This window comes from Copadichromis virginalis, linkage group LG1, assembly GCF_057382275.1.
Source record: "Copadichromis virginalis isolate Kocher_CV1m ecotype Utaka linkage group LG1, C_Virginalis_male_GT1.1, whole genome shotgun sequence".
Taxonomy (NCBI): Eukaryota; Metazoa; Chordata; class Actinopteri; order Cichliformes; family Cichlidae; genus Copadichromis; species Copadichromis virginalis.
The window spans coordinates 9627588-9652192 of NC_140618.1; the positions used below are offsets into that span (position 1 = coordinate 9627588).

Genomic DNA, 24605 nt, shown 5'->3' on the forward strand with positions numbered 1-24605 from the left:
CAGGTTGGGGTGGGAATCAATCAATCAATCAATCAATCAATCAATCAATCAATCAATCAATCAATCAATCAATCAATCAATCAATCAATCAATCAATCAATCAATCAATCAATCAATTTATTCATAAGCACATTTAAAAACAACACAGGTTGACCAAATGGTTGTAAGTTGACAGAAGAGTTCATGGAGGAGTCTGATCTGTACTGATCTGTAATGCAAGTACAGAGCAGGTGGAAGAACCTGGAGAGGTGAAGAGAGGTGTAGGTGAAGGGAAGAGAAATGAAAGTCAGTAGAAGTAAGACAGAATTTGTGTGTGAATGAGAGAGAGACGAATTAGACAACTTCTAAATATGAAGATGCTAGGAGCAGAGATAGTGAAGGTAGATGAGTTTAAATATCTGGGGTCCACCATTCAAAGAAATGCACAGTGCACAAGAGAAATGGAGAAAAAAGCGTATGCAGGCGGGAGTGGGTCGAGGTGAGAGTTGGTGTGAACAATAGTAGCAAGAATGAAAGGGATGATTTACGAAGTGATAGTGAGACCTGCTATTATGTATGGTTTGCAGATGGTGGCAATGACAAAAAGGCATAGGGCAGAGCTGAAGATGTTAAGATTTTCATTGGGGGAGAACAGAATGGACAAGATTAGAAATTAGTAGATCAGAGGGACAGCACAGGGTTGACCAGTTTAGATAATGAACATGAACAAAAAATGTCAAAGATGGAGCTGTCAAGCAGGAATAAAAAAAAAAAGAAGACTAAGGAGAAGATTCATAGAAGGAGGACATGCAAAGAGTTGGTGTGACAGAGCAAGATGCAAGGGATAAGGTAAGATGGAGCCAGATGATCCACTGTGAGAACCCCTAAAGGGAGCAGCCCAAAGAAGAAGAAAAAATCTCACAGGACCACAATGGAGAGGCTGTATTGTCTTTGACACTTTAAAACTTGGAACATATAACGAACCTGTTTGGTTATACTGAGAAAATTACAAATGATCTCCAACACTTGAGACTGAGAACCTTCACAGACAGATCTCCAGCAATTTTATACTTAAGTACATGATACTATTAATAATGTCAATCTTCTTACTCTTAGGCCATATTTAATTTTATACCAATTTTTTAATTTCATAATTATAGTGTAAAATTGCTTCTATTTAAATAAATATTTCTGAACTGCCTGCAGCTGATGAGCATCATCTGCCTTGGAAGCCACACTCCAACCTAACTACACTTTCTGCCGTCCGTGGGAAAACCCCAGAAAGTGGGACTTGGTTATTGACAAAACAAACAGCGAATCAGCGTTTTAGAAAGAAACGACTAACCAATGTCTGTCAGCGAACACGAGGACGTCATACATTAAGTTTAGTGTGGTCGTCTCCTGTAAATAATATATCTCATAGATGTAGCGATACACTGTATTATTTCACACATTTCTCGTGGAGAATAGGTGTATTTAAATGTTTTTAGTACACTTAGGAAGGTGGCAGTCTTCTGCCAGCCTTCTTGCTGTTGACCGGCTCGCTAGGCTAACTTTAGCGTGATACTTAGCTGGTTAGGATAGTAGCATTAGCTGTCCATTTAGCTAATCAGAGGTTATTACGGGAGCAGTCTAACCTGTTTTCAGAAGCATTTGTCTAACTGGAATGGACTTCGAAATGACAGCCATTTGTAGCCACTAACCGAATTCACGCATATCAAAGGTAAGGTGTCCGTGTTGTTGGCACTGGACGTAAATGACTGTCTGGTGCATTTTAGCTCACTGTACGCTAGCCACTTTCCTCTCTTAAAGGGCCTTTGACTGACAGCTTCTGCCCGGCGACACGCTGCTGATGTTGTCAAAGGAAAATGATGATTAAAGCAAGTCATAGTATCGCTTTGTAGGTGTCATCTGAAAGACCCCGTTAACTCAATGTCACAGCAGGTCAGCGCGTGTCAGTTTGAAATTACTTTCATTTTCAATCTGTGTTGGGTTTTAGCCATGTATGGCGTTAGCCTTACAAAATCTTGTAAAAATGGTCTAACGTTACTCAGGCTCTTAAAAACAACAGCGTATTGACGGAGTAAATGTCGCAGTTCAGTAGCTGCTGTCATGCTTGAAACAATTGACGGATGTAGAAGTATTGTGTGCTCTTGACTCTGTCGGGTGGTTGAAAAATCATATCTGAGGTGTGATCAGGGGAAATCCACCCGACTAGTATCTGTCTTACCCAGAGTGTCAGAATAAGTCAACTGTTTGCTCACTCTCTATTTTTAGAAATTTGAAATAAGTAGTAATTTTACACAAAGTGCTGATTTTTAAATAGAAATCACTGGTCTACTGAATGTAGATGAGAGCACAACAATCTCTCAGAAGAAACCAAAACAAGCGAACTGGATCACAGATTTTCTGAACTCTCAGTGCAGTTAAGACCGTTTTACCAGAGTTTTGCCGTGGTTAATTTCAGTATGGCTCATCACACATCTTTTTGCATCTAATTAATGAAACTGTTCCAATGTGTGTTTTTTGTTTGTTTGTTTTTTGCTCAATTGTACTTTTAGACAGAATGAGCAGTTGTTCTTGTTAGTTGAGTTCTGATTTGTGCTTTGGAAAATTTCTAGATTAGAAATATTGTTAATGTTATGAATTATATTAATGTTTAACTTATTGTGGTATTAAAGCACATAACCGCAGCTGTCTAACCACATTAATTTACATTGCAGAAATGTAAGCTCATCACTTTCACTTATTAGGTCAAACCTTAAGTGTTCTGGGCGGGGGTTTTGTGGGGAGGGTTTTCCTAATTTTTCTCGTTTCTTCTTAGACCACAGGTCAAGGTTGCCTTGACATTGGAGCTTCTGCCTAGCATGCAGACATGAGCTCTGCCCTGTGGAGCCAGGAGAAGCCCAGTGGGGGCTTCAGGGAGGACTGGCGTTTCTACATGGTTGTAAAGGAGTGTACAGTGGAGAAGCCTCCCCAGAAGACCCTGAGGATTCCCCGTGGCAGTCTTGGCCAGGCCTGTCAGGAGCGCAACAGCCTAGGAAGAACGCTGCCCCCATGCAAGGGGAAGAAAAGTCTCCGTATTCTGGACCAAACCAACGTGGTTTTGAGCCTGGATGAGCGGGACGTCTTGGAGCTGGATGAGAAGTTGGCTGAATTGCTCTTCCCCATTACTAACTGTGAGGAACGGTATGCGCTACTCTGTAACAAGTCACGGCTAGAGCGTGTCCGTGATATTGACTGTGGTTCCAAGGTGCGTGTCCAGCTGCGCTCAGGGGATGAACCTCTGCCTGGTGTGGTCCGCTTCAAAGGCTCACTGCTTCCTGATAGAGCTCTTTCTGGAATCTGGTTTGGAGTGGAACTTCTGGTGAGATCTCTTTCAGTTTTATTCTCATTTTTGCAAAAACATGGTATCCATGTAGATTCTTAATTTGATTTTTGATCTGTTCATGAAAAATGAGATGACCACTATAGTTTAAATACAATTTAAAGGACTGACAAAATTGTTTAAATGTAAAAAAAAAAAAGTAACAATTTAAATGAGAACATTTCAGGCTTAAAAAAGGTTTTATTTCAGCTTCATTCATGTATCTAATTAATATGAGACAAATGCTTGCAAAAGTAAAATAATCACTAAAACCAATGTATTACTTTTTAGCATGACCTTAAAAAATCTTGAAAACCAGTTATTATGTCTATGTCTGTGTAAACAACTGAAAACTAAATAGGAATAACAAAAAACAGGAACTGTTTCTTGAGTGCTGTTTGAAACCAGGTGATTTTTGCTTGACTCATGCAACTTTTTTTTGACATGATGGCTAACTGGAAACTGTTGCAAATGATTCCAGCAAATAAAACACTTATTCTTCAAATAACTTACTTAATAAGTTACAGAAGTACCACTATTTCCGCTTACATCTCATGGCACTGATTAGTGAAAGTGCTCAAGAATTTTTTTTTAGTTGTGTTACAAACTGAGTATAGATAAGAATGTAGGTTGTCAGTCTAAGTATGTCAGTGTCATTTATATGGTACTGGGAGGGAAAAAGATCCCCAGATCTTCTCCTTACACAAAAGCACTGTTGAATTCTTGAACTGTTGCTATTTTTGGAAATAATGTATAACAAAAATAGCATAGCTAACAATAAAAAAGCTTTTTTGTAGACTTTTTAAACTGTATTGATGACTGTTGAGGGTACACAGCAGTGCTGCAGAAGCTGAATGAAAAGCAAAATATTCACATTTGTATTGCTTTTACAGCGATGATGCCACACATTGACAACTTCTGTTTCAATTCACTTGGTTTAAAAAGCAGTGTGATAATGACAGTTTGTGTAAATATAACACTGAAAAAACAAACTGTAAAGCTTCAATCTTGTGAATCATGCATCTAATGGCTTTGAGTAAAAATGTGGGATTAAATAATGTATATTGCTTGTTTTATTTTCAGATATTTCAGGTTTTATTTAACAGATGTGAAGTTATTAGCTAGTACTTAAACTTCTAAAGGAAGTGGCTATAACTGTTTACCGTTTACACAAGGCTAAAACAGAGATGCAGTGTTTAAACTGGTTCGATTGTAAGAAGATAAGGTCAACATTTTAATTCTGTTCCTTTTAATCTCATCACAAAATCTGAGTTTTTGAACTAGGCTATTCATTCTGGACTGTACATGCAGTACAATAATTAAATACAGTACAAAGGCTTGTTTATTGCAGCACAATGTTGTTTGTATTCTTCAAAGTCCAGCTGCTGTCTTCTTGAGTGGGCTGATGGAGCTAAAGCATTCAAACTGCGCCTCAGTATAGCTGCCTCAGTTAGCATATAAGCTTATGATAAACTTCTGATTTATACTCCTAACTACATAGAGTTCAGTATGTTCGCTTTGCCAGCAGTAATGGTGATTCAGCAGTTTTTCTATCCAAAGAACCTGCCTGTGGATAAAGATGCACAATATCTTATATCATCCAGTGTCTGTACTAGAAATGTTTGCATTTATCATCACAGTAAGTCAAGTCATATTCCTGCTGCAGTAATCGATCAGATGCTCTCACAGCTCTAGGATGTTTACTCACCTTTATTCAAGAACGCTGAGAAAGCCGTTTTGCAAACTGGCCTCCTAATTAGAAGAATAAGTTGCTCATCTCTGTTGCTCCTGTTTTGACTTGCTCTCTAAATTTGACTCATTGTCTTTCCTCTATTTTCCCATCCCAGGAGGAAGGTCGGGGTCAAGGCTTCACGGAAGGTACCTACCAGGGTCGCCAGCTTTTCCGCTGTGAGGATGAATGTGGTGTGTTTGTAGCCTTGGACAAGCTTGAACTGTGGGAGGATGATGATGACGAACCTTTGGGTGAGCTGGAGGTAGACAATATCGGTCTGGTGGAAGAGGATCAAGACTTTCCTCCACTGGAGATCAACTCAAGGGTCCTGGTGCAGACCAGGGAGGGACCAGAGAGAGGCACCATCATTTTTTGTGACCTGCTACCCGGCAATGAGAGCTTGGGGTACTATGTAGGAGTTGACATGGTAAGAATGGTTCCCTTTAAATGGGTTAATCTATTCATAAATGTACACCTGGACAGATGCAGAAACAAGCAATAAAATTTTTTAGTGCTCTGAACTGCTGGTTAGAATAAAGGATCAGTTTGTTCACCTTCCAGTCTGGGGAAAATGCTAAACATTCAACATAATATTCTAAGATCATACAGAAAAACATTCTCTTTTTCTTTTAAGAAGTAAATAATAACGCTAAATCTGGAAGCCCACTGTTATCAGTCAGGTAATAGTAAGTTGAGATGCCTTAGTGCCTAATAATATGTGTTGTATAGTATGCGTATGTGCTATTGTACAACCTTTTCTACAGACTGAGCAATTTTAGTAAAAAAACAAATATATATATATTTTGTCTTTGAGCTTTAGAAGAAGAAAGAAAATGATGATTTCAAAATATAGTGTATTTCCTTTGAATACAGTTCATTCATGTTTGCTGACATTCAGACCATCTATTATCTGTGGTTGCACTACGTCTGCCAGCTATGTCAAACACATTTCAATTCAGTCTCAAGTGGATGTTGCAGTAAACCACTGAATAATAGCCAATTAAAATACCTCCAAATTTGTCTTAAGAAAAATCAGTGCAGTTTCAAGTGTCTCATTGTTTTTTTGTTTTTTTTTACACATTCAGTCAACTATTATAAAGAAATGTGTCAGTATTGCTATTTTGATACAGACTATGGGTAAAGTCTCTGTCAGTAAGAAGTCTGTAAAACTGAGTGATTTAAACTGCTGGCTCAGATAAAATGACCAGTTTAGACATCCTCTCTCATGATGGAATTCTTACTTTAGGACTTGGTGTGAAAATATAAAAAAAGAAAAGGAAAAAAATGTCCTACTCTGCTGCAGTTTTCATGCTTTATGTTTTTTAAATGTTTTAAATGTTCTACCATTTGTCATCATTTTTATCCATAAACAATTTCATGTGGAATTTGCATGCAGTTCCATGTAATTATCACAGTTAACTCATGTTTGCTGTACAACTTGCCTGTGTTTATTATTTTCTTTTCTCTGACAGTTACTGCGTAGGAACGCGTCTTGTTGCCTTGGATTGTAGTAGCTGGTATCTATGACTACTGTTGTCAGGCGGGAGTGGTATTGTAGTGATAGAGAGATTGAAATACATAACTAAGGCATTTGACTGCTGATCGTTATCAGCACCACCAGCAGCTGCAGCAGCAGCAGCCCACTCGGTGCATCTGAGCCTCCCACACAAAGGCAAGACAGTCACGCGGGGAGTGAGGTAAAGACTTAGTGCTGTATGACCCAACAGCATGGCAAAGGGCCAGCAGGCAGCTGAGGAGAGCCCACTGCTCTGCCTCACTCTGCGTCCAGCCTCGCCCTGCCTTCTCTAGCTAGTGGCACTGGCTTCAAGCTTATCTTAGGCTATCCCTCTGAAGCATATTACTGGATTCCAAACTAGAGAAGAAGAAGAATACCGTGGTTGTACTTGCAGAGACAGTGGAGCTTTCAGGTGGAGGAGGACCTAAGGTGGAAGATATGGTTAATGTGGAAAAAGATGAGATGAGCATGGTTTATGGTTTATCATAACACAGAGGATCGAGTTTAAACAAAATCTTTAGATAGAGTGGGATATAGCAGACCTTGCTGAACATCAAAAAAATACGAGGAGAAGTACCACGTGTGGCACCACTTTAATCAGTGTTCCAGTGCTGAGGAGCATCTAAGAGGGTTACAAGGTTGTCATGTCTCCAACTCTTTCAGGACAATCCTATCGGGGACTGGGATGGTGTGTTTGATGGAAAGCTGCTGTGTAATTTTGCCAGTTTGGAACACACTCGACTTGTCCCCATCTGTGACGTAATGCCAGGTGAGTTATGTAGTATTTGTTCCTGGTTTTTACTGTGTTTGTACTGTCTAGCATTAGCATTTCTTTTCCTGATAACATTCAGCTGTGCCTCACTTGGACCAGCACTAAGCTGCTTCCTAGCATTCTGAGTTTGTGTTTTGCTTGCAGCGGGAACAGAGAGCCTTTTGTGTTGATGGCTCACTTGTTTTTGAAAGTCAAGTGAGATACTCTGGCTCTTTGTTCCCCACAGTGGAATATTGATTTGCTTATCTGTGCTGCTGTCTGACTGTTCAAAGTTGTATTCAAGTTTGAATAGTCAGGTGACTATTCAAGACTAATTGACATTGAAGAATTTGCAAATTTGCCACCTTTCTTTAAAACCATTCATTTAGCAGTATCTGACCATGGAGATATGTGTTATCTCAAAGTAGAACTACTTTAAATTGTCTCCCTAAACCAAACGTGTTATTTATTGGTTCCCAATTCCTCTTGTTTTGATACTTGACAGTGAAAATGTTACTTACAGCTTGCGGGACAAGTGAGGGGCAAGATAACTTGCAGCTAATTAGAATGCCTTAAGCAGCAGTTAGATGCTCTAGTTAACTGTTTATGCAGTTAACAAATTGCACTGGTCATTAATGTGAATTTCCTCTAATATGGATGTATTTTTGGAATTCACAGAATATTCCATGCAGGACCAAAGGCTCCAAAAGCACAGTTTTGCCCCCAGAGGCCCGGCCAGTGACAAGTCGTCCTCTAGCCAAAGCAAACCAAAGAGCAAAGGTAGTGCACTAAGTTATGATGCACAGCTACCTACATACATAACCACAGCTTGATGTGCTGATAAATCTTAAAGAGGACTTATGGTTATTTCCAGCTTTGTATTTTTATTCTTGGACTCTCTTAGAGTAGCTGTCTGGTCTAAAATGTAAATGTGAAATAATCCTTTTTTAAAATCTTATCTGAGTCATCATGCAACTCTTCTGTTCATCCACTGAAAAAATGCTTTTAGCTTCTCCTCCCTTTAATCTGTCGTTCTTTTGACTGGCTGTCTTTTCCAAAGAGAAGTTTTGAACAACAGGTGGGAGTGACTTGCTCATAGCCAGCACTTTTTGCCTGAGATGACCATATTAGTGGTCAATAGCGCTCATAAGAATTGAAAATGCTGCCTTAAAATTAATGTTTAAAGTAGTTGAAACCCTGAGCTTAACTGTAGTAACACAATAAAGAAATTAGGGAAACAGTGGTGGAAATAATTATTTCATCCCATGCTGAATTTTTAAGTTTCCTTACTTACAAAGAATTGAACGGTTTCAAATTGTTTGGGGGTTTCATTTTAGTATTTAATTGCCAAGCAAACATGACCATACTTGATAGAGAAACCATTCCTGGCAAGGACAGCAGTAAGTTGTTTAGTGTAGTTGGCCACTAGGTTTGTATACATCTTAGGAGGGATTTTGGCTCACTCCTCTTTACAGAAACTCTCTAAATACCTTAGGTTTCTAGGGTGCTGCTTGGCAACTCAAAGCTTCAGCTTCCTCCACAGTTTTTCTATTGGGACTAAGGCCTGGAAACTGACTAGAAAACTCAATGACTTTAATGTGCTTCTTCTTTAGAATACAGTATAATTTGGTGATTGTCATTCTAGAAGATCCATCAACAACCCATCTTCAGTGTTCTTTTTTTGGGAAGGAGATTCTCGTCCTAGATTTTACAAAACATGGCCCCTCAATACTGTGAAGTTGTCCTGTACTCACTGTTCTGTCAAAACAGTCCCAAAATATAATGTTTCTAACCCTGCGCTTGACTGTGGGGATGTTGTTCTGTGGGTCTTACTATTCCTCCAATCAAAAAGGGCTCAATTTTGGTTTCATCTGACCATGGCACTTTGTTCTGAATCATTTAGATCACATTTAGAAAGCCATACAGGCTTGTAGATATGCCCTCTTGAGCATTAGGACCTTGAAGGCGTTTCAAGATTTCAATCCATTATGGTTTAGTGTGTTATAAATGCTGTTCTTGGTGACTGTGGTCTTAACAGCTTTTTGATCATTAACACGCTGTCTTTGTAGGACTTGCTCTGTCTGTAAATGAAAGCTTTAAATGAGTAAGGAAGAAAGTAAACAGATGACAGGTGTGTTTACCAGAGCTGCTCTACAGTATTTTGATGCAAAGAAAGTCTCAGTCTTAAATGTTGAAGGATTTTAGTCTTCTAGACACAAAGTCTTTTGAGGAACATCCATAGTGTAAATATGTCAGAAAAGATCTTAGATAGACCAGATGTCATTGCTCATGACATCTGGTTTCAAAACCCCAAAATCCTAACAATGCTCATCTTAAACAGGAGTTCACAAGCCAATGGATGAGGTTTTACTTTTATTCTATGGGAATATCACAGTGGGTTTACTTTAAAGGGGCATTCCATCAAATTTGCCAGGTTGTAAAGCCAAAAATATCCTACACATTTCCACTTTTCATACACTATATAAGCCAGTTATGGCTGTCTTTTATTTGTTGCAGATAATTATTGTTGAAGCTTATAATATTTTTAGATGAGTAAAATCAGGGATGATACCTTTGTTTTGTCGGGAAGTCCCACATAAAAGAAAATAATACAGATTGCTTAAGTTGACTTGATGTGAATGCAGTGCCTCTCACCCTGCTCTTCAACTTTTTGTTGCCGTTCATGATTGATCTTTTCCTTAGAGTTGTAGATGCCTGTTTCCTTTGTTCAGTGTTGAAACATGGTGAGAGAAGTTAAAGCACATACACTGGTACAGTGTGCACACGTGCACATTATGCTTATCTCTCTGTACTTTCTCTTTTCATGTACTTGCTGTATTTACAGGATTAGGTCATCAGTGTGGCAGTAGAAGCAAGTCTGAGTTTTACTATACTTTAAATGGCAGCTCTCTTGATCCCCCAGCCCAGCCCAAATCCAAAAGCACATGGTACATTGATGAAGGTAAAAGGGGGAAAAAAAAAGTACTCATGGGATGTCACCATCTTAAAGGCAAGCTACTGTTTACAAACTACATATTAATCTGAGTTACTGCAGAGCTTTAATACATTTACAGTTGCAAAATAAGGGTTTCCATTCCCACATTCCCTCTATAGTAAAAGACATTCACACTCTGGTACTGTGAGTTGCCATAAATAAACGGGTCCATCAAATGTATGCCGTGAAGTACGGGTAATATAAAGAGAATGTTGTAGAATTTGATGAACGACGTTTCAAAGCTGCTAAATGAATACCTCGAGGTACCGTAAGCCTTGAGCACTGGATACTCATTTGATTTATTGATTTAATTCAATTGCATTTTATTCATACGGTGCCTAATCAAAACAACAGTTGCCACAATTTGCTCCAATGTATTGCTGGTCAGAGCCTGTGCTGCATGTAATTTCCCCGCTCTGTCCTGGTTATCTGCAGCTATCCAAGAAAAACTAAAAATGTAAACGAAAGGAAAACAGTTCCAGAGTGGATTTGTTCAAGTGTCTTTGAGTTCCGAGTCATAAATTTTGGGGCAAAAAAAATGTTATGTGATTGATTTTGCAAAAGAAGGATAACTGTGAGGTTTCCCCCCCTTCCCAAGGTTCTGGTAACAAAAAGTAATTGCAACCAGATTTAAGTAAACACTATTTATACAGAGCAATACTATCAAGTAGTTTGCTGCAGTAGCTTGCTGTAAGGACTTTTCCAGTAGTCTTGTCCCTGTTCACAATTTCAGTGTTTCTTTGTGGTATTCTACCTGCATGAGCTATTTGGTGTTTCTAAAGGCTTTTATTGATGCTTTGTGCTGCAAATGACTCCTTACCTTTCTGATATTTTTGTTTTTTGCTACTGATGGTGGTTCAGCACATTTGCCAGCAAAAGCATTAGTAAAAGATTAGGTTTGTGGAGTCAGACTTGGCTAATTTTTGTCAGATTGTTGTCTTGTTTATGTGTTTCTCATGGTGTAGGAAAACAAGTTGATTGTTTTTGTTCTTCTTCCACTGCTCGTTTCATCACCAATCATCACTAGCAGTTGTGAATAAATTTTTTAAGAATATTTATTGTCCTTGGATCCAGTGACAGAATCACAAAGTAAAAGAAAATATAAATAAGATTAAAAGACATGCAGGAAAAGGTGATAATGTGCCTAAATATCATGGCAAATTTGGACTAATCATAAGCAGAATTTACTGTCTATAGCTGTTTGTGATGTTGCCGTGTCATGGCAAAATAATATTTGAAAACCTTCTGTGTTATTTCAGTAATGCATTTAGTTCAGGTAATTTCACATGCTGTTTGAAATTAGGACAGTCACAAATAGCTGATGTGCCATTTTCACAACTGCTTACTCATCCTGTGAATGTGTAATCATTTTCATCTTCCTCAGGGTTACCCTGCATATTTTGGGCCTTTTATGCACTGGTGCTCTCATTTGTATCAAAGTCAGCAGACAAGGTTACACATTTCTGTGGTTCTTTCAGTACAGGAAGAGTTCATTTGGAGATGGACAAGCTTGAAGTTGCATTCTGTCATGACAATTCAGTCAGCACTGGTTATATCGCACTTTTTTTTAATCACTGGTACATTTAAAATTCAGAGAGGCACAATGAATAAGCATGTATTTGTTGTTTATTCTCTCTGGATAAGCTATGTTACCACAGTGCAATGGTGTCTGTTTATTACAGAGAAACAAATGTTACAATTTAGAGGATAACAATTTGTTAAAAACATTCAGAGAGGGGCAATGAAACTGTGAGATTGGTTTATGAAGTCACGTTATTAGAGATTGTTTGAGGTTGTTGTGCAGCGGGCACCCTAGGTGGCAAAAGCAATAAAATCCATAGATAATAAATACTGAACTAAATTTTTATAACTAAAATGGCTAAAACCTAAGTGGCCTTCTATTATGTTATGCTCTTTATATTACTCAGTTTTCCATATTGAATTTCAAGAAAACAAATGTCAAAGTCCTCTAACAGGGCTGTGTATATTGAACATTGTAAAGGGTAGTGGGGAATAAATTCAGTAACTTCCCACTTCTGTAAAAAGATGGTGTGTAAAGTTCCACTTTTCAGCTTTTCAGTCATTCAAGTCATTCACTGTTCAAGGATTTGCATGAAACATTATATTTACAGCAGTGGAAATGCAGATGTAAATTGCGGTGGCTTTACCAGAATCTCCAGCTTGCATCAGATATTACATAGTGACTGAACTGTCCTGAACATAGGGAATTCATCTGAAAAGTCCCATTTCACAAACACATGGTTTGAATTAATGGTACAGTATTTCCTTGTGTACTTCATTTCATGAAATATTTGTTCACAACTTGATTTTTTTTTTCAATATTATCAAATAAAGCTGACTCACTGTGACATATGGAAAATCTGTAACTTGATTCTGCCAGTAAATTGATTGAATGATATCCAATTACTTAACCTCATACCACAGCTGAGGGCATTTTCACACCATATAGAATATTGCTCAGCAATGGACAATTGTTTTTTTACAATTGTCTAAAAGACACAGATAATTATTTCTGCTTGCCAGTATCTACTCAACAGTATACCCTTTCACAGATGCCTCTTATTTTGGTATTTTCTTCTCATTTAAATAACAAATATCTGGTCCATTTAAGCTTTTGTTGTTCATTTTCATGTTTTCTTCAGCTTGATCAATGGGTCCAATATTTGAGAATTACTTCTATTATTTTCTTTTTACAGATTGTCAGCAAAATAAATGAATAGATGGCACTACTTTGGCACTCATGTGTCTCAAAGTTCCCTGAACCTACATTTTCAGAAAAAGATGCCATTTACTGCATTTTTACTACAAATTTCTTAGAGTTTGATCAGTAAATAACAGTAAAAATCAGTTCGGTCATGAAAAGACTCTTAATGGTTGATCTCTACTGTTTCCACGTGCTACTGATGTATCACTGATGTGTGATAGCTTTGGCGTCACTTGTGTGAAAATGCCCAAAGATGCTGTAAAAATGGTGTTTACCATGTAGTAATTCATCACCATCTGAAACCATCTGCTGATCTGCTGCATGTGGTAAAAATGGAATAAAACAAGCATTTATAGTTTTCCTCCCTAAAGACCGCTCTACAGTCTCTGCCCTACACACAGCCTACAGAATATATTTTTAAAAAACATATTAACTTTTGGGTTTTGTTTTCTCTCATGCAGTTGGGGAGGACCCCGCCAAGTCACTTACTGACACACCCCCTGACTTCAACCAGTCCTCTCCACCATCCAGGGCCCCACCCTCTGGCTCATTGTCCAGCGACAACAAATTTCACTCGCTGCCCTTCAGTCTCAATCGTAAGCCTGGGCCTATTGACAGCATGAGCCATGGACCCCTGTCACTCTCTGTTCAGTCAGTGATGGGAGAGCAATCAGAGTCCCCTTCTTCTGCTGCTCCTCCCTCGCCACGGCCTTCAACACCTCCTCGAGGACAACCAGGTTTGGAGGTGGGGTCTCTGGTAGAGGTGAAAGAGAACCCTCCTCTGTGTGGTGTCATCCGTTGGGTGGGTCTGCCTCCTGGCCTACTGGAGCCTCTGGCTGGTCTGGAGCTGGTGAGACGACACAAAGATGTAAAATTAGGGACAGGAATTAGAGATACTGCTTGTCTTGCCAGTATTATGCAGTATATTAATTTGTTGATGTTTTTGTCCTACCCTTCCCCCATTATTATTGCATTTCCTGTCTGTCGTGAACCTGAGCTCAACTCATATTATTGCCATTTTGCGCATAGTGTAAATATATTGTGCTATCATTGCAAACAATTTGAACAAACACTGCCTTGGTAAATAATATATTGGTAGACAGACAGTATGCATATGGTTAACACATACTAACTGACTTCTATATAGACTAGGTATATGAAATTCAGTATATCAGATACTGAACAGCCACATTATTGTCAAGAAGTACACGATCAGGCAGTCCTTGGTTCCCAGACGTTTGGAGTTAAAGAAAATGTTACTTTTTTAGAGTACATGTTTGTAGGACCTTGCAACAATTTAATCACATGACCTTGTAATTCCAGGAAGAAGAGTGCCCTGGTTGCACTGATGGCACATTCAAAGGCACACGTTATTTCACCTGTCCCCCCAAAAAAGCCCTGTTTGTGAAGCTGAAGTGCTGCCGGCCCGATTCCCGTTTCCCGTCTCTTCACCATTCCTCCAATCCCATAGAGCGCTGCAACTCCATTGGTGAGTCATTTGGAGGTATATCAATAATTAAAATGATTAGTTTAACTAATGGTCTCACAAAATTTGTGCTTACACTTGTACTATGTGTATTTTCTGCAGCATTTGGGGGTTACCTGAGTGAGGTGGTACATGAGAACACACCTCCACGCACAGAAAATGATGGCCTGGATGTCATGGTGGGAAAGAAGAAAGGCATTCAGGGTCACTACAACTCCTGCTACCTGGATTCAACCCTCTTCTGGTCAGTACTCTTTAGGTGTAAGGGTAAATACTTTTTTATCTACAGTATATGAAATTTGTTTTATTGCCCTATGTGCACTTTAATTATCGATTGACTGCACAGAGCCTCACCAGCCTTTGCCTTAAAGCAGTAACTTAATAGATTTTTTATTTTATTTTAAAGCTTTGACCAGGATGAGCTCCAGCTGTGAGCTGACTGGGAGATAGTTATATAGCAGTTTCTGTCAACAGTCATTTTAGGTGAAGCAGTCAATCCAGAATAGTAGAAATTCCTGTAATAGTGCTTGAACTATTGTTGTGGTTATTAAATTCAGTCTGAGGGCTGTAGACAGTAAGGAAGGTCCAAGATTCACATGTGATGCTTAATTAACAAAATGGACACTAATGTAAGTGAACAAATTGTGTTATGTGCATCATATGAAGTTTTACAACTAGGTATCCATGATTTAATACAAATGTTGAAAATGGATATTTGACCAGTAGCTTTTAGTGAATTATTTTTTCAGTTTTTTTTTTGTTTTATTTTTCTTTTTGTTCCAGGTTTAGATTAAAATTTAAATGAAACATCTGAACATCTTACTATCAGAAAATATCTTCTTGTTTGCGGATAAACAGCCATCAAGCTAGTTATATTTCCAACTGTGATACTTTTGGGTCTGTTTGTTTTAGTAAACAAAGACAACCATTGTATGGCAATTAGCTAACAGGCAACATTCATTTTAATTCCTTTGGTGGTCCTTTGCAGTTTGTTTTCCTTCAGTTCTGTACTGGACACGGTTCTGCTGAGGCCACGATCAAAGACTGACGTAGAATATTACAGAGAGACTCAAGAGCTGCTGCGTACAGAGATAGTCAACCCTCTTCGCATGTAAGTCTTAAAAGATACTCAGATCCATGTATTTAACTCTTGCAGTATTGTAAGTCTGTGTTGGAACAGTGCTGAACAATTTTAAATTAGAGCTCATACATTTAAATAAAAGAAGACGTTTTTATTCCATCCATCAAAACCTGAATTTAGATGTGAAGCAAACTGCTTCTGAAAAGCTAAACTGTAGTTGTATTTGCTAAACTGTATTGGAGTATTTAGACCACTTTGTTTTCTAGACATGGATATGTTTGTGCCACTAAAGTTATGAAGCTAAGAAGGATCTTGGAGAAAGTAGAAGCTGCTTCTGGATTTACATCTGAAGAAAAAGGTATGAGACTTTTTTTTGTTTTTTACCTTGTGCTCATGTCTGTGAAGGTTCTCAGTCATCCAGGTCATCGTAGTCAAAGGAGCTTGCAAAGAAAAGCGTCTGGACTTGAAGACGTTTCACCTCTCATCCGAGAAGCTTCTTCAGTTCTGAAGAAGCTTCTCGGATGAGAGGTGAGACGTCTTCAAGCAACTTAAAGAAGTCCAGACGCTTTTCTTTGCAAGCTCCTTTGACTTACCTTGTGCTCATTATCATGGGTTTGGAAATTGATATTGGAAGTTGTCTCAATTATTAGTATTCTACTAGTAGTCAAAGGAGCTTGTAAAGAAAAGTGTCTGGACTTCTTTAAATTGTTTGAAGGCGTTTCAAATCTCATCCGAGAAGCTTCTTCAGTTCTAAGGTCAAATGGTGGGGAGTCCCAGATTTAAACCTAGTGGGAGTATCCCCCCCACAGAGGGACAAAAGGACCCCCCTGACGATCCTCTAATCGCCTGAGCCAAGGTGTAAAAATGGGTGTGGGTCCCAATCAGCCAGGGTTTTGGGTGAGCTCATTGTGAAACCTGGCCCCACCTTATCATGCGAATTCCTGAGGTCAGATGGCCCAGGATGTGAGTGGGCGTTAAGGCGTCTGGGGAGAGAACTCAAAACTGGATTATAGATGGCAGAGAGTTGGTGTCGTAAACCACCGCCTCTGTTCAAAGATGGTCGCTCACAGTGGACATAGATGGCTTCTTTCACTCCTCTTTCAAACCATCGGTCCTCTCTGTCCAAAATGTGAACATTGGCATCCTCGAAAGAGTGTCCATTCTACTAGTATTGCTTTTGTGTCTGGCTAAGGATGTAGATTTTATGTGACAAATTTCAAAATAAATGCTATAAAAAAAGAAGACACTTACATACCAAATCATTAATATACTATATATACGTACACTCATAGTTTGAACAGTTTATGGTGGCATTTGTGCAGAAATATTGCCTCAAAACTCATTTCAGTTAATTTTGCATTGCAGATCCTGAGGAGTTCCTCAATATCCTTTTCCATCACATACTGAGGGTGGATCCGTTGCTCAAGCTAAGGTAAAGGCCAAGTAACTTACAACTAAATGTGAAAATCTGTAAATTCCAAGGAAATACAGGTTTATGTAATTTACTTTTTTTTTTCAAGATTAAAAAAAACAAATACCAACAGAAAATACCCAAACTGATAGGTTTTGTAAAATTAAAATATTTTACTACTCCAAAAGTGACTGTCTCAAACACCAAGAAGAAAACTGATTAAGCCATGGAGAGAATGTATGCTCACTGGCCACTTCATTAGATACACCTTGATAGTACTTGGTTAATATACTATATACATTTTGAAAAATTATTCCAAGATGTTGACTTGTTTTGACATGATATCAACAATCTTCATGCATTTTTTGTCAGCTAGACATCCATGTGAATCTTGTAAACTTAAAAAAAACAAAACTTATCAGTAATATTCTATTACCCAGTTTTGATGAACCTTTGTGGATAGCAGCATTGGTTTCCCATTCTTAGTGACAAAAGTGTTACCTCTAGTGTTGTCTAGAACTCTAGGCTACCAAGGTACACTCTTCTGCATACACTGGTTTAAACAAGTGGTTATTTGAGTTACTGGGTCCTTGCTATTAGCTTGAAGCTAGGGATGCAACAATACCAATTTTTTCAAACCGGCACTGTCTCGAGCTTTCGGAATAATAAATAAACACTTCTGTTTGGAATAAAATAAATACAAATTAGGTTTGAGAATAAAATAAACTTTTCAATTGTTGCAGAGTTTCCATATTGTAAACAAACAAACAAAATAACGAAAGTATTTGGCATTGACGAACGAACTCCCCATCTGGATCATCAGTCCACTTTGCCGTTAAACCAAGGACTGACATCGTGCACACACTGCTTGTCTTTACCTCTTTAGAAAGTTTTGGCACCATTATCTCCCTGATGTGTGGGCGGCTGGGAATTTCATATCGCAGCTTGAGTATGCTGAGAAGAATCCTATGTTTTCCACGACTGGCATTGGCTGGTCATCCAGAGCGATAAAATGAGCCTCTGTTATTTTAACTGCCCGTGGATTTTCTCTTGACATTTTTCATCGCTTTTCCAAAACCTGAGTTAAAGTTGGCTGTTCTGGTCCACACTGACATTTTGTTTAGCCTAGCTACAGCAGCCTCCAGTTTCTCTTTTTTTATCTGGTGCTGCCAGTCTGACTCGTCTAACCCTGTGCCTGTTTAGCGCGGGATGTCCCCCTAGTGGCCAATCTAAAAAACTACAACAAAAATGACAAGCCACCCTCTGATTAATGAAATAAGTTAGTATCGGTTCATGGTATCGGTTAACTTTAACGAGTATGAGTACACACACATTTTACAGTATCGGCCCCGATACCAGTATCGGTATCGGTGCATCCCTACTTGAAGCAGTTTCATCTGACCTCTGACATAAGTTATTAGTCCTTTATTTAACCAGGTAAAAAATCTCATTGAGATTAAAAATCTCATTTCCAAGAGAGACCTGGCAGTGAGGTATTGTTATCCAGAGAACTGATTTTCACTGAATATTTTCTTTTTTTTTTCCAAAGAATTCTCTGTAAATTCTAGACGTTGTTGTGTGGGTAAATCCCAATAGAGCCATAGTTTCTGAAATACTATGACCAGGCTGTCTGGCACCCACAACCATGCTATGCTCAAAGTCATTTAAATGACATTTCTTAAACAAAAAACATCCAGAAAGCACCATCCCTCCATCTAAACAGTCTTTAATTGCTAAAACATGTTATTACTTTGCTTTTTGTAAAGAATTAGTTAGGGATGGTAATAAAAAAAATTCAGTACTTTTCACACAAAAATAATATTAAAGGTTAGGGTTATGATGTGCCATAAAGAACTTCCCCCTGATTATCAGTGCATTACCAGACAGTGGAAATATAGTCACAACAGCACTAAACCATGTGTCTAAATCTGTAATATGTAAATTTATACCACAGTTCTTGACACTGGAACCTTTATGGGTTACAACATGGGCAAAGTGGTTGGACTGTGGGAATTTTGTTTGACAGACTGAAAGCTAATGTTGCGGTTTTATTTACAAATCTTTGAAATTCCGATGAGCAGACTATATGACTTAAAGAGTTGGATGTCATCATTTATGACTGTTGTTTTGCTGTACATGAATTGTTAAGCTGTGTCATTACAAGTTGCCGAACTTGGAATGAATGCTACTGACAATCTTTAATCTGATTTTACAGTCTGTCAGAGACATGCAGATATAGTGAAACAAATGTTAAATTTTGAGCTGTTAAATGTCAAACAGCCTGATTTTAAAAACATGTTAAAATTTTCTGTTTATGTTGATCTTTCACCTCCCGCTCATATTTCACAAATTCTGAGACTATTTTTACTTCTTTTATAAATTGTTACAAATATTGGTACTGGTATTTTTCAGCTTGTATAAGTAAAAATTGCTCTTTGCTGTATCATTTTTTAGGAAAAAGTGCACAGTTCATGAAGAGCTTCCAAGACCTGTACACAATTAGTTTTTCCCTTGAGGAAGGAAGATCATTGAACAAAGACTTTGCTGTTGTTTTCTAGGTCAGCAGGTCAAAAGGTCCAAGACTGTTATTTTTACCAGATCTTCATGGATAAGAAGGACAAGGTCGGAGTTCCCACCATCCAGCAGCTCCTGGAATGGTCTTTCATCAACAGCGACCTAAAGTTTGCAGAGGTTTATTTGAATTATTTTCAAAAGTTTGATATTATAGTGCATTGACTGTTTGAAAACTTTTTTTTGCAAGTCTAAAAACATTTTATATACTAATTAATTTTTTATTTTTTTTAAACATTCAAAGAAAAAAAGTTTGAATTAAGAGGTTGTAACTGAAATATTACATTGGCATGTACTTATTTATAAATGTTTTTGGAGTGTTTAATCTACTTGACCAGAAACGTTTTTCAGTTTTACTCCAGCATGTGCTATAGAAGTTGCACCTTTCCTTTAAAATAAGACATATATTTCCAGATATTAACGATTACACAGTTTATACCGTATATTATGTATTTAATATCCTCTTTTTCTTTCCTGTTATTGGAAAGACTTCCTCTTATTCGTCTGTAGCACGATAGTCTCAGTTCCTATTTTATGACTTGGACATTTATAGACGACCACCTATGGGTTCTCTTTCTCTGTTAGGCTCCTTCCTGCCTAATTATCCAAATGCCCCGCTTTGGCAAAGACTTCAAAATGTTCAACAAAATTTTCCCCTCCTTGGAACTGGACATCACAGATCTTCTTGAAGACAGTGAGTAGCTAATATTTATGTCCAGTCTAGGTCTGTAATGTGCTGGTCAGTGGTGATTCAAAGCTGTATGTGGCATTTGGTATTGAATTTCCACTCAGTTGTCACTTCAGCTCAGCTGAGATAAAGGAACCAATTTTTCTTGCTTTCCAGTCTGCTTTCAATTTTTTGAAGAATTTAACTTTATCACTGCCAACACACTATACCAAAGGTTTGTGTTTTCTTATCCAGCTCCAAGGGAATGTCGTATCTGCGGAGGCCTGGCTCTCTACGAGTGCCGAGACTGTTATGAGGACGGGGACATCACTGCTGGCAAGATTAAACAGTTCTGTGAAAAGTGCAATACACAGGTAAATAACTCAAGGCGTTGTTGCAGCATTACTTCAACCAGAAACAAGTTTTAAAGTCTATGCCAGAATCAGCCATTTGGTGGCGCCAAATCCAAAGAAATCCTAGTGGTTCAGTGTTAAGTTTAACAAACTCTTTGTATTTATTTATTTATTTTTCAAATAATTTGTATGGCAGTAGGATTCCTGGAAGACTTTTGTTTCCTCTAATCTCCTTTATATATTTCTTAAATAACTGTGGAATATTTCTAATAACATGTTTAACATCTTTTGTTTGTCACTAAAAGGCCAGTGTAACAAATGGTGTATGACGCGGGACATATGTGCTTGTACTGATTTAGGTTCACCTCCATCCGAGGAGAAAAGCCCATCGACACGGCAAACTGTCCATTCCCAAGGAGCTACAAGAAAGTACAGGCCGTCAGGGCAGTTTTCCCCGCCAGAGGATGGAGCTGTTCGCCGTGCTGTGCATCGAAACCAGTCACTACGTGGCCTTCGTCAAGTATGGCAGCGCAGATTCAGCCTGGCTCTTCTTCGACAGCATGGCCGACCGTGATGGTGCGTGTGATGGCCTGTTGATGTCGTTTTTGTAAATTTTGACTGAAGTTACTACCATTTAAAAAAAACAACAAAAAAAAAAAACATCTTCTTTGTTTAATGTCAAAACTACGACCCACAATAAGTTAAAAACTATTTATACAAATAAGCAAACAATTGTTTGTTAAGATGCCAAGAAATATTTAATTACCCTCTAGTGCATAAGCTGCTATGTAGCATTTTTGTTGCTTTCTTATGAGATTGTGCTACTGTTCACTGGTAACTTGATAACAGCTTTATAGTTTCACCTTTTTTTTTAAGGACGTCGTTGTAAAAAATCAACTAATAGTGATTGCATTTAATTAAAATTGAAGAGGTATTTTAGTCATGACCTAGCTTTGTTGTGTCCATTCTGCTGTCTCTAATGACCTCGCTTGCGATTTTTCAGGAGGGCAGAATGGTTTCAACATCCCGCAAGTTTCTCCCTGTCCGGAAGTGGAAGCCTACCTGAAAATGACCCCAGAGGAGCTGCACACCCTTGATCCCAAAAGCATCCAGGGCCAGGCCCGACGCCTCCTGTGTGATGCTTATATGTGCATGTACCAGAGCCCGACGATGAGCCTGTACAAGTAGAACCCTCTCCCAAGACCCCTACCCTCCTGCTCCTTAGTCACTCCACCTCCCCAAGGCAGAAAAGTTCCAGGAAGACCAAAAATTAAACTAAAAGAAGAACAGCTGCCTGCCAGTAGGGGCACTGTCCAGAATTAATCCTTTCCCCTCTTACTCTCCTCAATGCCTGTTTGGTTCTGGAGGCTGGAGAGATGGAAGAAAGGGGGAGAAGCCTATTTGCACTGTGCATTAGTTGAAGTGTTGTGTTCTTCATGTAGTCCTATGTAGCTTCCCTGTGTCTCACAGCTGAGCATTGGTAGTGGATGATGAAGCAAATGTAGGCATTATGAGGAATCACTCCCTGTTGAGGGAGGAAAGAGATAATGGGCGGGAGGGCATGTTGCGTTGTAGTGACTGACAAAACATGTGCAACAAAAACACAATGAACTAGTGGGAAGACCTTGCTCACCTCATTTACCTTAAGAAAAGAGGAGTCTTGCTATTCTTAATCACTGAAAATGTTGGGCGCTTTCCATAACGCACATTAAGGAAGTAATGCAGTGTGCAAATCCTCATCCAACCTGTACGCTTCTGTGTAAAATACCTAAGTAGCATAGTCTTGGTAGTAACATCAACAGTATAGATGTCAACCTACTGTGCAGCTGCATCAAAACCAGACTCTTTGCTCTTTGTGAACAGGTTTGCATAATTTCCCATCAAACTGTGTAAGTGTCTTTACAGTATGTTTTGCAGAAACAGATGTAGCCATTGTAAAAGTCTCACGTTTTACTGCATACTTGCATAACTAATGCTGCACCTTTTACATCATCCCCAAGCGAACCTATCAGGAAACATTCAGGTTTTGTTTTTTTATTTTATTTTCCTCCCCATTTGAAGTCACAGTGAGTGCTAATTTGTCGGTCGGGAGACATCGGTTTTGTGTTACAGAATACAAATTTGCTCCTCTGCTCTCGTTGTAAAGAATGGTCTGCATTGCTAATGCAGTGTAGATGCCAGATACATTCATGGAGGGGGGCTTGTACAATGGCTGCTGTTGTAAAGCTGATTGGTGGAGCACTCCATGCATTCATAGGGTCAATGAGGTGAAATACTGGAAAAGTCTGACTGTTTTCTTTAAGGTAAGTGTGTGTGATGTGAAGAATTTCATATGCAGTGTTTTTAAGTCTGTCACTCATTGTGTTGATGAGTAAAACTAAATTATGTTTTATGTTTACAAAACCTTTTCTCTGCCCATCGTGGCGCATTGGATATCCTATGATTTAGGTGAAGCAGGTATTGACTCTCGCTGCCTTTAATGAAAGTATAACTTGCAATATTTCCATCCAGGCACAAGATAACAAAACAGTTGTGATCAAAATATTATTATTTATTGTACTTTAAACATATTACAAACTATTCTCCCTTTCTAAGAAAAAGAAACAGGGTTCATGAAAGTGTACGTTTTGGGTACTCCTTGTCCTCTTACTCTATATGAAGTAAGTTTTTGTCAACAGCAGCTACTACTGAATGTTCATAGTGACACATGGAACAGTTAACAGATGATGGGAAATGAAGAGGCACAAGGCTGGTAACCTTGACGCATCAATGTATGTAAAGAAAAAAATAAATAAAAAGATGATCCTTGATTCCATTATATTCCCAAAAACTTACCAATCTAAATACAAAGTGATTGTTTTTTTTAGTGTGTGTGTGTGTGTGTGTGTATATATATATATATATATATATATATATATATATATATATATATATATATATATATATATATATATATATATATATATATATATATATATATATATATATATATATATATATATATATATATATATATCTCACACACACACACTTAATCACACCTTAATAATCATGGATTAGGTTGTGATTATTAGGTGACCGTATAAGGACAAATTTTAAAGTACCTCCCACCTGACAACTTCCATTTTGGTCTGTGGTCGTTTCCACTGTTGCAGGTATTCTGACACCTGTGCAAACTTTTTCTGCACTGCTGGAGCTTATCACTGATTGGAGCCTTGTTCTCTATGAGAGAAGTCTCAGAGCAGAGATTAGGATTGAGATTTTTTTTTTTTTCCTCTTTCATCTGTACAGTGTAGACATATGTAACAGGTGGAAAATTTATGTCAGTGATGTTCCTGTAAATGTTAAAAATAAAGCCCATTTTGAAGGGTGAAATGTCAAGTCTTGTGTATTTTGTGCCAGTGTAGGAATTTTTCTGCAGATGCTGTGTGGTGTTGGAGCGAATTTGCAAGTTTTCCGGTTGGTATTTCAGCCATGTAGTCACTAAGGGTTTTTAACTTGGCACATGAATAAGTAGATCTTTATTTATTTATTTTTTTAAATGTGTCAAACTACATTAACAAGAATAAATGAGGCTAATGCGTTTTTTGGTCTTCATTTGCAGCAGTGATGCTGAAGCACATGGCAAGTTATAGCATGATATATACTTTTTATTTTATGTTTGCCTAATAATTTGGGAAGAAATAGATATTTTTAAAATTAATTTTCATGCTAAACATTTTTTTTTTTTTTTAAATTAAAGTGTATATAAAGCAACTCAGATGCAGCTAGCTGGCTTCATTATAGACTTTATCATGCCCAGGCTTTTTTGGGCGGGGTAGGAAATCATGGTGCTAGGTTTAAACTGACAGCTATCATTCCATGGCACAGATGTGATACTACTTTCTGAATCAGATGAAAACTCACTTATGTCAGGCTAGTGTAGTGCAAATGCACAAAGACTGATTTTAGTACCTGTAGCTTGCATCTCA

At 38.2% G+C, this 24605-nt stretch overlaps 1 protein-coding gene across 3 annotated transcripts; it reads left to right on the forward strand.

Moving 5' to 3' along the window:
- Positions 1–1342: 1342 nt before the first annotated feature.
- On the forward strand, positions 1343–23464 carry cyld (cylindromatosis (turban tumor syndrome)). Of its 3 annotated transcripts, XM_085448631.1 has the most exons (17): positions 1343–1702; positions 2804–3346; positions 5194–5505; positions 7258–7363; positions 8024–8125; positions 10191–10307; positions 13527–13915; positions 14389–14554; positions 14654–14795; positions 15540–15662; positions 15899–15990; positions 16998–17064; positions 19602–19734; positions 20200–20308; positions 20537–20655; positions 20994–21210; positions 21638–23464. In XM_085448631.1, the coding sequence occupies exons 2-17, from the start codon at positions 2855–2857 to the stop codon at positions 21820–21822; spliced, it is 2871 nt and encodes a 956-aa protein (XP_085304757.1). In that variant the 5' UTR covers positions 1343–1702; positions 2804–2854; the 3' UTR covers positions 21823–23464. The 3 variants fall into 3 exon arrangements, with proteins under 3 accessions (XP_085304757.1, XP_085304833.1, XP_085304896.1); XM_085448707.1 differs by lacking the exon at positions 10191–10307; XM_085448770.1 differs by lacking the exons at positions 8024–8125; positions 10191–10307.
- Positions 23465–24605: the final 1141 nt, after the last annotated feature.